General features: G+C 38.6%; 2 protein-coding genes across 5 annotated transcripts; both read right to left on the reverse strand.

The window, feature by feature from the left end:
- Positions 1-608: 608 nt before the first annotated feature.
- On the reverse strand, positions 609-10,972 carry LOC144648718 (uncharacterized). 3 transcript variants are annotated; one of them, XR_013569749.1, is made up of 6 exons: positions 10,791-10,972; positions 4,220-4,446; positions 3,531-3,638; positions 3,161-3,314; positions 1,575-1,957; positions 609-1,394 (listed from the first exon to the last, which is right to left on the reverse strand). XR_013569749.1 is itself a non-coding variant. In XM_078508199.1 (5 exons), the coding sequence occupies exons 3-5, from the start codon at positions 3,592-3,594 to the stop codon at positions 1,807-1,809; spliced, it is 369 nt and encodes a 122-aa protein (XP_078364325.1). In that variant the 5' UTR covers positions 3,595-3,638; positions 4,230-4,446; positions 10,791-10,972; the 3' UTR covers positions 609-1,806. The 3 variants fall into 3 exon arrangements, 2 of the variants coding, with proteins under 2 accessions (XP_078364325.1, XP_078364324.1); XM_078508199.1 differs by having other exon boundaries at positions 609-1,957; positions 4,230-4,446; XM_078508198.1 differs by having other exon boundaries at positions 609-1,957.
- Positions 5,890-9,435, reverse strand: LOC144648717 (uncharacterized). Of its 2 annotated transcripts, none has more exons than XM_078508196.1 (2): positions 9,324-9,435; positions 5,890-7,757 (listed from the first exon to the last, which is right to left on the reverse strand). In XM_078508196.1, exons 1-2 carry the CDS (start codon positions 9,338-9,340, stop codon positions 7,223-7,225), a joined length of 552 nt encoding a protein of 183 aa, XP_078364322.1. In that variant the 5' UTR covers positions 9,341-9,435; the 3' UTR covers positions 5,890-7,222. Both variants share the same exon structure in this region, with proteins under 2 accessions (XP_078364322.1, XP_078364323.1).
- Positions 10,973-12,356: the final 1,384 nt, after the last annotated feature.

Here is a 12,356-nt window from a genome sequence, read left to right on the forward strand (position 1 = left end):
TTCTACAATAGCAAGAACAGTATCCTTTTCATCATCAGTTTCATCCCCATGTTCTTCACTGTCATGATTCCAAAAAAAAGCCACTGATATGTTAATCATGATTGGCTGAAGCGAAAATGGGAATACAATACAATAGATAGATTAATTCCTCAGTCACTCCCACAACCAGTATTCCATTTTCTGAATACCAAATTTCCTTAAAAAAATGCATGGTCTTGAAAAAACGTCAGGAAAAGCGAGAGTCCGATTTGTTTTATCACAATTATGATTACAGACAGAAATGACACGAAGTCCTAGTTGTTACCAGTAAGGAGGAAATGAAAAGTCCTTATAAATACTGGAAAACATAACGGTCGTTGGTTTTGATTCCTCGTCACTTTCTTCTGTAGTTTCCATGGTGGAGAACAAAGGCTGAACACTTAAGATGGTGTTAATTGGTCATGATATTTTTTCCTTTTCCTACTTTCTTTCTTTTTTTCTCTTTCGGTTTTTCCTCTTCTGATGAAATTTTGGCTGCCATAGTGAAATCAGCAGAAAAAACGTGCAAAATATTATAATATCATTTAATGAAATTTAGTATATTTCCAAAAAGAAAAATTCTGCTCTGCATATGAAACTAGTTGATGCTTAGTGAAATATTTTCTAAATAACAAAATATGACGGACAAGGGAGAATGATTACAGTGAAAGCTCTATTAATGAACACTCTTGTAAGCGGACAGCTTTACTTACTGTCCCTTTGTTTGAAACCCCATTTTAACTCCCATGCTTTTATACAGTTTCGTAATTTGACATGGGGCTGCAGACTCTTTCAGAGAAGACTTTTATTTTGTTTTTAAGTCCCTGTAAGTAGACACCCCAAAGAAAATTCTATTAACAACCTCTGTATCTTGTTTTTATCAATCAACTTCACATCGCCGTTCACCACAATGATTTACAGTAATTACAGTCCCATATTACAGTGTTTGTTTTGACCTCATCTACATTCGATTGCACTTTGCTACACCACTTTCATTCATATGCCATTGTACTGTATTTATTGTTAGCTATTAGCAAACTTTCTTATCCTGGCCATCAGTGTCGAAACATCCTGCCCTCATAAGAATGCGTTCACTTTCAAAAGATACCAAAGAGCTTGCCAACTTCACACTTTATAAATTAAGAGTTATGACCCTTGTACAACAGAAAACTGGAGTAAATTCCCTCAATAGTGGATACCTGGACGTCAAACACTCTGTTTTGTTTAAAGCTAACAGAGCATTAGCCTGCAAGCAGGCTCTCTATTCGGGGGCAACGTGAATCTTTTTCTTCGAGAGCGCCTAAGATGCGATGCGGCGAGTGCCATAGGCGCAAGTTTTCCCAATCCCATTTGCAAGACTAACCAGAATGTTGTTCCTTTGAAGAAAAGGAAAAAGCAAGAAGTTCATCAGCCTTGTACAGGTTTTAATTGAAAAGGGGCTGATGGAAGATTATGATACACAACAAAATCTGAAAAAAATCTTGCACCTGAAAATACGGCCAGGGTTTTGCAAATTTTCCTCTCTTATAAATGTACCTCTCTTTTATATGTCTTACCTTCAGAGTAACCTTTTCATGGCCAGAATATTTGACCGTCTTGTACGAATCAAAATGCAGGGTGATTTATTTATTTTATGTTTTGTCCTTTGAACTCTCAAAGGTTGCACTGTTGCCAATTTTGGTTAATTTCAAGGGTGTGTATCTCCATTCTGTGTCCTGAGAAGAAGAGAAGAAGAAGAAGAAGAATTTTTTATTAAAAGCTAAAACACTTAGCAGTTCTTGGACAGAATTACGTGTATTGTTTCGTTTTTTTTACGTGGGGGTATGAAACAATATATAGCAAAAGGACTAAATCATGGCATTTCTTTGATTTGTCTTTCTTGTTTACAGCCATGTGAAAGTAATCCTTCTGTCTGCCACAAGCGGCAACAATTTCTTCCCTGTAAGAGAGAGAGAAAAAGTAAAGCTTTGCCTGCCAATTAATGATAAGAATGTGATATGTTTTCTAGTTAGTGAAATTTAACAGAGTGAAATTGACAAAGTATTCAACTAGCACTGATTTTTGACCTAAAATATTGAAAACAACCTGTGGAGTGCACCTGACTGTGAGCGGGACTGTATGTTTGCATGTAAGATGTGGCCAGTTGTGGTGTTATCAGCAGGCAAGTTCTCTCAACTGGTCCCATCTATTTTGTTATGATGAGGTTGGAGGAATTTATACTTCCTCACAATTTGATATTTGCTAATAAATAAATACAAATTGTTTTTAGATTTTATTAGCTTTCTGCTAGCACAATTTTCAATCAGAAAAATAGATTTGATTTTTTTTGTTACTTTGCAAGGTCTCGTGTGGAATCACCCTTTTGCATCGGTAAACAAGAGCACATCATGGCGAGCTTAGTATACCATAAAAACTTGTGTATAAGCCGCACTTTTTTGGCCGCAATTTTTGGCTCAAAATCGTAGGTGCAGCTTATCTACGAGACCATAGACCCTTTCACGGTTTCTGACGCCATCTTGGATGGGGGCAAACACGGTAAATTTTACAGTAAATGTATGGGGAAAATCGGGAGTTCGATGCTCGATAATTTGAGGACTGTTGACATTCTGAAACTTTCGTGAATTGCAAACTGAAGATACTAGCTAAAAGAGTTAACCGATGAAATTTGAAGGGGATCGGTTCACTATGAAGCGAGAAATCGTACTTTTAAGTTTTCATACAAATGCTGCTAAGTTTTTTTGCGAAGGGCGGCTCCATTTTACAGACAAATATATGAAAATCTTAATTTGCCACTTTCTTAGTGAGGGTAAAATTCTCAAATTTGATCGGTTAACTCTTTCAGCTAGTATTTTAAGTTTGTAATTCATAGAAATTGCAGAATGTCGACCTTTCCCGAATTATCGAGTCTCAAACTGCCGATTTTCCCATACATTTACTGTAAATTTTGTCGCATTTGGCATCAGAAACCGTGGAAGGGTCTATTGCATGTGTTGCATGCAATATTACAGGGCATCTGACAGGATGCAGTGGTGCGACCGTGCAGGTCCACATAAATCACTCACTGCATCCACCGCATCTTCTGGGCTTTTTTTCACATAAACTGAAAAATTGGAAAACTGACAGGTAAAAAATCCATACATACACAGAAGCACCAGTCTGGCATTGATTGCCACCTGCAAGCATGCTTGGATGCCTCCGATTTGGGACCTTGCCTTTTGCCAAGAGCTCCATAGTTAAGGACTTTCCTACATTCCTCTGTTCTAGTGAGGAATGTAACATACCAATTGAACTTTCGTCTAAAGTGAGAAAATTGGAACAAAAGGAAGTCAGTGTAAGAACTTATTAAAAAAATTCTCTATTACAGCCGTAACATATTCCTTAAGCTACTTAGCCTCGCCTCAAATGGGGAAGTTTTTAATAGCAAATTCAAAACATTAAAATCCTTCATGACTCTTATTAAGTAGTTTTTTCTTTCAATTGCATATCAAATTTGCATTGATTTAGATACTTACCCCATGACTCCTCGTCATTGATCTTTAAGAGCCGGCTTATTACAAATGCCATGGCTAACTTCATGGGGATTTATGTTGATTTCAAAAACATTGCATGCCTGTATAAATCTAAGCATATTAACATGATTAAAAGATTGAAAGATTAAAATTTACTGTCCAAAAACAGAGATCTTTGCTGCTCCTTCTGCAACAACACTTTTTTCTTGTGGATATGGAGCTATGAAACAGAGTACATGCTAGCACAAACACTCATTTCTTATGCAGCTTTTTGGGAAGTGGTCATTACAAGTGTGCAAAGTGAGGACCCATCTAGTCCAGTTCCTGAACACTCCATGTCTTTCACGTGCTTTTATAGGCGAGGGGACTAGGGCCCACCTTATAATGGATAGGGAGGTCATGCAAGATACCACCTGTCTGACTAGCCAAATGGACCAAAATTATTGGCTTCAAAAAATTGAGTGAAGACTTTCATATTTGTTGTGCATAAAGATAGTATTTCTGGAAAAAAATAGCATAAGGACTGAAGGTTGGAATCTTTATCTAAATTTCTACTTCTGATAGAGTGGGACTAAACAAACAACACACCGTCTTTTTATGTGGGGGAGGGGCCATATCCCTTATTACACCATTTCTTACTCTAGAATCAAGGCAGGGTGAGACATTTTAAAACAAATTAATCTTCCACTTAACTCACTAGACAGGCACTAATAACCCTGCCCTTTCTGTTGCAAACCAAATCAGGCTGCCGCAAAGTATCTGTGGACTTTTGAATCTGTTTGATGTTCATCTTTCATGAAGACAAAGTACCTATCAAGTAGGGGATCGTCACTAACATGTTCCTCCTCCAAAACTTTTTCGGGTGTTTTCAAGACATTTTGATTTCGAATTGAATGAACTTGGTGGCAAAACAATTCTCCTGAAAATTTAAACCAAATTGATAATATGTTTTGTAGTCAAGAGTGCTGGCTGCCTTATCAGTGATTATTTCCTTTCCCATTGCAGGAATTTAATAAGAAAGTCATGCACCTCATAAATAACATTTGACTAGTGCATGCATGTACATGTATATACATGTATAATGTTATAATTTGTATAGCCTTTCTAGTCAGGCTGCTATCGTCCAAAAAATAGCCCAATTGTTCACTTTTGTGATAAAAGCGTGAAACTTTGCATGATTACTACTAACCATATAACAAACAAATTCCGATATGGATCCAAGATTAGTTAAGCCCTGGACTCGAGATGTGCGCATGCCCTAAAACGCTCAGCATGGGAACGAGGCTGTAAATGAAATGGCTTCAAAATGGATCTCAGATAAAAAAAAATACATTTAAAACTGATATATTGATCACATTTGTTGTTTTCTTCGCTATTTTTATAGCAGAGATTAGAATTAGTGTGATCACGTGACCTTTCTTTACACTTTACAAATTTGGTTTGGGGTTCCTGTGATGGAATGGTAAAAATAATGCATGCGCTACTATGATTATCTTTGATAATAGATAAGGTGGTTATTTGAGTGGTAATCAATCCGATTGAATAAAATTTGGGCTAGACCAATCAAGAACTCCATATGGGTCACGTGACGAACAATTTAACTGACTGAATGTGATTGGGATTCCTGTGGTGGAATGGTAAAAATAGAGGCCTGTGTAGGTATATTTATCAATAATTTTCAAAGCCCAGTTGTCATCTTTTTATTTTAAAGATAGCAAAAACCTTTTCACAATTTGGGCTAGACCAATTAGAAACCCCATATGGGTCACGTGACCAAAACAGCGACTTTGATTGCATAGTGGCTCCGTAAAGATAACTAAATAGCGGAATGAACCGAACTTTTAAAAAAAAAATAGTAAAAAAGGAAAAATGTAAGAAAAACACTTTTCTCTACCTGCCGACCACAAACTCACGGCTGTATGCAAAATAGGTACAAAGAATAAATGAGGTCATGGTCATGCAATACATGTCACACAACAACAGTTTTAGCTTACAAGAATGATTTTTAATGCCAAAAATCCTAAATGTACACTATGAGACGTCGGCATAACCTGTCCGTCTTGGGGCCGACTTACCAAAATATTTACAACCGAGTGTGTGCCTAGAGGGGGATCACGAGGGAGCAAAGTATGCTTTGGATACAGCTCGTATGCATTGACGTATGTTTTGTAGGCCATCGGATGATGAACCGAGAACCAATCAGCTGAAGGGCCGTTAATGCATTAACGGCCTGCTAGGAGTGAACATTTTACAAACTGAGTAGTAGATTAGATCTGCCATCTCCTCTTCATGAGGGTTGTCTTGTGTGTTTCCGTATGGTAATTCCGTATGGTTATGAATAATTAAAGCCAGATATAACCCTTTCCATACATCCCACGCCGATTTTTTTCCTCTGCCACCAAAAAATGAAACAGTATCACACCCTGTCAATGCGTGAAACATCGGCAACACACAGGTTTTCTCTCGACCCAGGGATGTAGCTATGACATGTGCTGGGAGGTTACGGACATGCTTGGAAGAACCATATGAGATCCACAGCTCATCTAATGGGAGAAGTGGGGCAATGGAAACGGCCAACACAACAACATCGGTATCATTGCTTTGAATCATTATTCGTCGAAAGCCATTCAAGCTAGCGTCAAATGCGTGTATCATCATCCGCGAATCAGCCTCCTCGTGACTGCAGGGCGCAAGAGCACTCACATCTGCTCTGTCTTCAGAACACAAAATGCTCTCTCTGTGCGTTGCGAAGACTTTTTCCCCCTCTGGAAGCTGTAGCGAACCACCTAGGAAGTGAAAATAAAACTTAGCTTTTGCACAACAAAGTGAATGGCATAGTTTACTCTCTAGTTCGATATGCACGTACCTTAGTTGATAGTAGTTTGAAGAGCTCATCCTTGTTGTCATCAACTCTTAGGAATCCCTTCCAGTCAGACGGAATTCGGGTGTTCAGCAACACTTTTTTCCTCTGACCTGATCCTCGCTTCTCCCTTGTCGCTTTCTTTAGTGAGTCATCTTTGTAGACATCCCAAACAATATCAAGCCTCTTCACATCGTTTAGCTTCCTCAGGATGTAAGGTGCAAATACAGAGTCAAAGTACTCTTCAAAGGTGCTTACTGCTTTGGGTTGGAGCATCTGGACTACAACGGCTCCATCCAGAATGATTGCATCCACACTCGGTTGCTCCATTACCTGACTTGAGACATCTGACAAGCAAGGTACAAGATCGGCTTTGGTTCCTCCTCCGAGTTGTCCCATCTGCGACAATGAAGGTGGCCAGGGCTGGTTTTCAAACTTGAAGAAGTCTTCAAGGTTGCCATCACGGTTTTGACATGCAATATAGAGTCTCGAGAACAAGGCACAGTCTTCCTTCAATACCGTCACTTTGGCCTTATCTTTCGACAAGATCTTCTTTTTCCCTGTCGTTGAACGTAGGCAGATTCTTCTTCTTGAGGGTATCTTTCAGAAGTTTTGTTTTGTCCTCAAGTCTCTCTTTAAAGAATGCTTTGCATTGTTGCTCTCCTATTTTCCTTGCGTTTCTAAAGGTGTGCACAACCTCTTCATTCATGATGTCTTTTGTGTGTAGGGCTGTCAACTCTTCTCCATTTTCCTTGAATGGATTGCCGAGCTCTTCAAACGAGGACACCAAGTTGAGTATGTCTTTTGCAAAGGCACTTTGGGTTGCCGGATTTTGTTAATGGTGTTTTTGGCTCTCTTTAGCAGAGATGGTTTCCTCGAATTTGTCAACCATTCTTGACAGTTCTGGTCCAGCAACCATCCATCGTCTAAGTGCAGCAGGGTTTTCGGTCAACCCGACAGCACCCCCTTCACCTTTTACGATGGCATTCACTTGTTCATGGGCGTGGGCGTGGTCTAGTGCGATTGAGGAGAACAATCTCTGTGTCTTGTGCACCCCGAAAGCGCCATTACGGAACTCTGCACAAACGTCTGGATGCTTAACAGGAAGCTCGCACATGTCCTGGTAATGCACTGAAAGCCACCTTGCATAGTTTTGGCTGTCGAGAGCAAACATCCACGGAAGTAACTCTTGAATAGCTTTAAGATACAAAGAAAAGTCAGCCTCGCGGAATGCTCTCACAAGTTGGAGACAAAGGAGTTCAAAATCTAGCACTGTGGTCCAGTAGAGAAACCGCGGACACTTCTTCATCTTTTCGTCTTTCCATTCATCAAATGGTCGAGCTGGTAGCCCATCAATCGCCTCGGATTTACTGTATTCTTCATATTCGTTATTCATCAAAATATGGAGACTGGCTGCCGTTACCGTTCGTGTGATGGGGCTTGCTGATAGGAATGAATCTGCTACACCCGATGATACAACTGATGCATTTGTCAAGGCTTCTGTCCACCCACTTCCATTGACCCACTTACCAAGAGCTTTAAAAGCAGCCATCTCAATGTGTAGTCCCCCCAGCATGACAACTCTGTGGCTCTCATCAAAATCATGCATCGTCCATTGAATTTCCTTCGCCAAAGCAAACAATGGCTGATCAACAGTAACAACAGGGATTTGCGAGGGATTCAAATGTTTTACAGCTGCACTGATGACTTTAATACCTTGTGCAATCATGGCAAGCGAGTGGGCATTCTCGGTGAACATTGGCAACAACGATATGAGAGCTGGCTGGTGAGATGATAGTGATGACTTTGAAGCCCGATAAGCTGCCCACGTCACGGTGTCTTCTTTGCTTAGCTCCCTCTTCAGTAACAACTTCCAGGGTGTTTTTCAACCAGTCTTCTTCTCGCTCACTTTCCTTAGAAGGCCCATCGCAATCAGGTACAGATACCAACCGAGTACAAGTGTTGGGAACAACAATGTTCTTAGAGGGAAGAGTTAATAGCGGTACGTCAGTGTAGTAGGACGGCAGTGCGGCAAATTTCTTCGACTTTGAGCTTTTTTCAGGATCAAAGACATTGGTAGATCTGTCTGTTCCTGGTTTTTCTGCGGTGGGATGCTGAGCCAAGGAGATAGCTGTACCATGAAAGGAATCGTGGGAGCTAGTAGAACTTGGATTTTAATCTATATTGTCGAGCGCTGCAGTTGTAAATATACCATTACGTAGCTTGGAAGGGCATACCACCCCATCCCTGTCATACCTATCAATAACGCTGTTGGTTATGTCGCTAGAGATGGATAGGAGGCGGTCATAGGATATGCACATTCCAAGCTTGTAGACGACATCGACGAGTGATTTTTCTCTTGTAGCTCCATGGATCTTCAAAGCTGCATAGATTGGAAGAGGGTACGCTCTGCCTCTTATATGGTGGGTACTGTGAGTGGTAACAGAAGCATTAACGGATTTGTCTCGAAATCGAGATATGCTGTTAAAAACCAACAATTGAGCAAAAGTAAGGTACGCCTGGCTCTCTGCTGATTCATTTTTCATCGCAGGGCCTCTCATTATCATATTTAGCAATGTTGTAAGTGAGGCTGGAACTGAATCTGTCTGGCAGTTGGGCGCAAATGTTCCATTAAAAGAGTTTTTCACCTGCAGTATTTCTCTCCTTACAATCATCGCTGCCTTTGCCAGGCAAGATGCCTCTGAGTCACTATTCTTAGCCTCGAGTAAAACACCTCCGATTTCATGGCTGAGAACGAAGAGAACCTCTCGTCCTTGAGTGTGTGCTGTAAGGTCTGGAAAGGCTGCAAAATGTGCTGTAAATATTTTGGTAAGTCGGCCCCAAGACGAACAGGATATGCCGACGTCTCATAGTGTACATTTAGGATTTTTGGCATTAAAAATCATTCTTGTAAACTAAAACTGTTGTTGTGTGACATGTATTGCGTGACCATGACCTCATTAATTCTTTGTACCTATTTTGCATACAGCCGTGAGTTCGTGGTCGGCAGGTAGAGAAGAGTGTTTTTCTTACATTTTTCTTTCTTTCCAATTTTTTTTTTTTTAAAAAAAAAAAAACAAAGATCGGTTCATTCCGCTATTTAGTTATCTTTACGGAGCCACTATGCAATCAAAGTGGCTGTTTTGGTCACGTGACCCATATGGGGTTTCTGATTGGTCTAGCCCAAATTGTGAAAAGGTTTTTGCTATCTTTAAAATAAAAAGATGACAACTGGGCTTTGAAAATTATTGATAAATATACCTACACAGGCCTCTATTTTTACCATTCCACCACAGGAATCCCAATCACATTCAGTCAGTTAAATTGTTCGTCACGTGACCCATATGGAGTTCTTGATTGGTCTAGCCCAAATTTTATTCAATCGGATTGATTACCACTCAAATAACCACCTTATCTATTATCAAAGATAATCATAGTAGCGCATGCATTATTTTTACCATTCCATCACAGGAACCCCAAACCAAATTTGTAAAGTGTAAAGAAAGTTCACGTGATCACACTTATTCTAATCTCTGCTATAAAAATAGCGAAGAAAACAACAAATGTGATCAGTTTTAAATGTTTTTTTTTTTATCTGAGACCCATTTTGAAGCCATTTCATTTGCAGCCTCGTTCCCATGCTGAGCGTTTTAGGGCATGCGCACATCTCGAGTCCAGGGCTTAACTAATCTTGGATCCATATCGGAATTTGTTTGTTATATGGTTAGTAGTAATCATGCAAAGTTTCACGCTTTTATCACAAAAGTGAACAATTTGGGACGGTAGCAGCCTGACTATTCTACATACATGCACATAAAAAAATATGATTATAAACAAGTTCAAACGTCTTTATGGACTGTAAAATTAACAGTCACTCCAAGGTCCATCCCATCAACATGTTTATACGACATTCTCCCCATTGTCTAACTTAAACAGTTTCAGAAAAAAAAAACATTATTTTACACCATGAAATTGTTTGATCTTGATTTTGTAGTTCTAATTTACCTTTAATTTCATCAGAATATTGCCTTTTATGGTATACAGTGAAACCATTATATAACAATTAAGTACCAAGTGACTGGGGATAATGAGTTCACTGTAACAGAGGTTTATTATAGATATCTAGGTTCTGTCAATCTATTTTAGTGTAGTAACTATAATTGCCCAGGCTGGAGAGTATTGTTCGTTATAGAGGGGACTTTGTTATAAAAGGGTTCGCTATATTAGGCTTCAACTGTTATTCGTAGCTTGTTTCATAGCCATAGTGTATTTCGTTTAAGAATTAGGGTTAGAATTAGAAAACCACTTTCAGACACTTTTGTGACCATCCAAAATATTGTGAAATGACCCTAAACTGATATAGTGTATACAGCTTCATGTGCAGTATAATGTTCAATTCGTACCATCTTTGGTTGTAAAGGTGGTCTTTTCTCCTCAAGAACATCTGCAAATTCTCTTAGGGATACTTTGCAGTGTATGAACAGGCAGTAGTTGGTCGGTCAGGTGAACCAGGCCAAAAGTGTAGTCGCACTAAGGTGACTATGGGATGTTCACTCTGACAGAAAGCAACACTCTTTAAATGATGGTTACCTAAAAATAAATATATAAAAAAACTTACTTGAAGGCAATGAAAGACTAACAGGTTCAGAATATATCTGAGCGGATTTGCAAGAACCTGGTCGCCCACAAGCCATTCATTCATTTGTTATTCAGGAAGTTTGAGAGCACTCGACAAGATAGAGTTCCTCTTTTCTATCACATTAAGTAACTTTCTTTTGTGCTATGCAAGCTTCATGTGCACACCATAACGTGTATGCAATAGGCAATTTTTTAATAATGTACTTGTAAATGTTTTGTAACTATTTTAAATTTCAAAATTGGTTAACATACCTACAACTGCGTCACAGAGGTTTTCCTCAATTTGGGGCATGTTTCCAAAAAAGGTAATCTTTAAACCGTTATAGCACAAAAGATGAAAGCAAATATAATCATTGTTGTGCAAACGTTTCTTGGGTACAAAGCAGTTTAATGCTTGGAAAGAAGGTTTACATCTTAGTATTGTTGATGACTAATGAATAAAATTGTAACAAAATTTTTCAAATTACATGTGCAGTGCAAGCTCAAATAAAACACTTTCAATAAAAAAATGGCGGCTAGAGCAACGTAGCCATAGACCAATTTTAAACATTTCAACAAATTAATGTGTAATATCAATAATGGAAAAAAAAACTTGCCACTCTCGGAAAGAAACTTGTTAATGAAATTAATGCTTTTTCTTATGCTCGTTTAGACCCAGAGCAGCGGCAGTAACATAAAAATAAAAATCATCGCTGATTTTGTAGATGTTAAGTTCGACTGGCCATCCAAAACTTCTTGTACTTAGCAGAGCTCCCTCCATCCAAAGCCACCATCAAATATAACATTTACTGTCAGTAAAGACAATTATTTATGTCATTATTCCAACGTTAAAATTATATTGAGAAAACATTGCAGTATCATTTTAAAGACTTTCTGTTTACTGGTATCGTGACTAAATGCAGTCCCTTAGCATACATACATACTTTATTGACGCTCCCTAAAAAGGGTTTTTCAGCTCAATATAATACAATTACAAATACATATTAAAATTTAGATTAATTAAGTATATAAGTATAATTATAATTACAATAAATATGTCAAAAATATTCTAAATGTAAAAAATTATCCTAATAATACATTTGCGAAATGGCGCCTAAAATTCCTCGGGCATTTTTAAGACTTGATGTTACTATTTAAAGAGTTCCAGAGTTTAGCTCCTCTGTAGGTAAAAGAGCGTTGTCCTGTTGACAGGCAGCATAAGGGTATATCCAAGGTACTAGACAATCAATTTGTCTATTATGGACATGGGAACGTAGCATGAAACTTTATTCAAATAGCTGCCACTATAAACAACATTTACATTTTTTTACCATTTTTTCAAGTTGGTCAGA

This window comes from Oculina patagonica, chromosome 4 (genome assembly GCF_052425735.1).
Source record: "Oculina patagonica isolate OP01 chromosome 4, crgOcupat, whole genome shotgun sequence".
Taxonomy (NCBI): domain Eukaryota; kingdom Metazoa; phylum Cnidaria; class Anthozoa; order Scleractinia; family Oculinidae; genus Oculina; species Oculina patagonica.

Bases quoted from the DNA above. Each gene is read 5' to 3' on its own strand.
- LOC144648718 (XM_078508199.1), bottom strand. From the start codon at position 3,594: ATGAAGTTAGCCATGGCATTTGTAATAAGCCGGCTCTTAAAGATCAAT. The intron at 3,315-3,530 runs GTAAGTATCTAA...TTCTCACTTTAG, and splicing joins CAATGACGAGGAGTCATGGG to ACGAAAGTTCAATTGGTATG. The intron at 1,958-3,160 runs GTATGTATGGAT...TCTCTCTTACAG, and splicing joins TGCCAGACTGGTGCTTCTGT to GGAAGAAATTGTTGCCGCTT.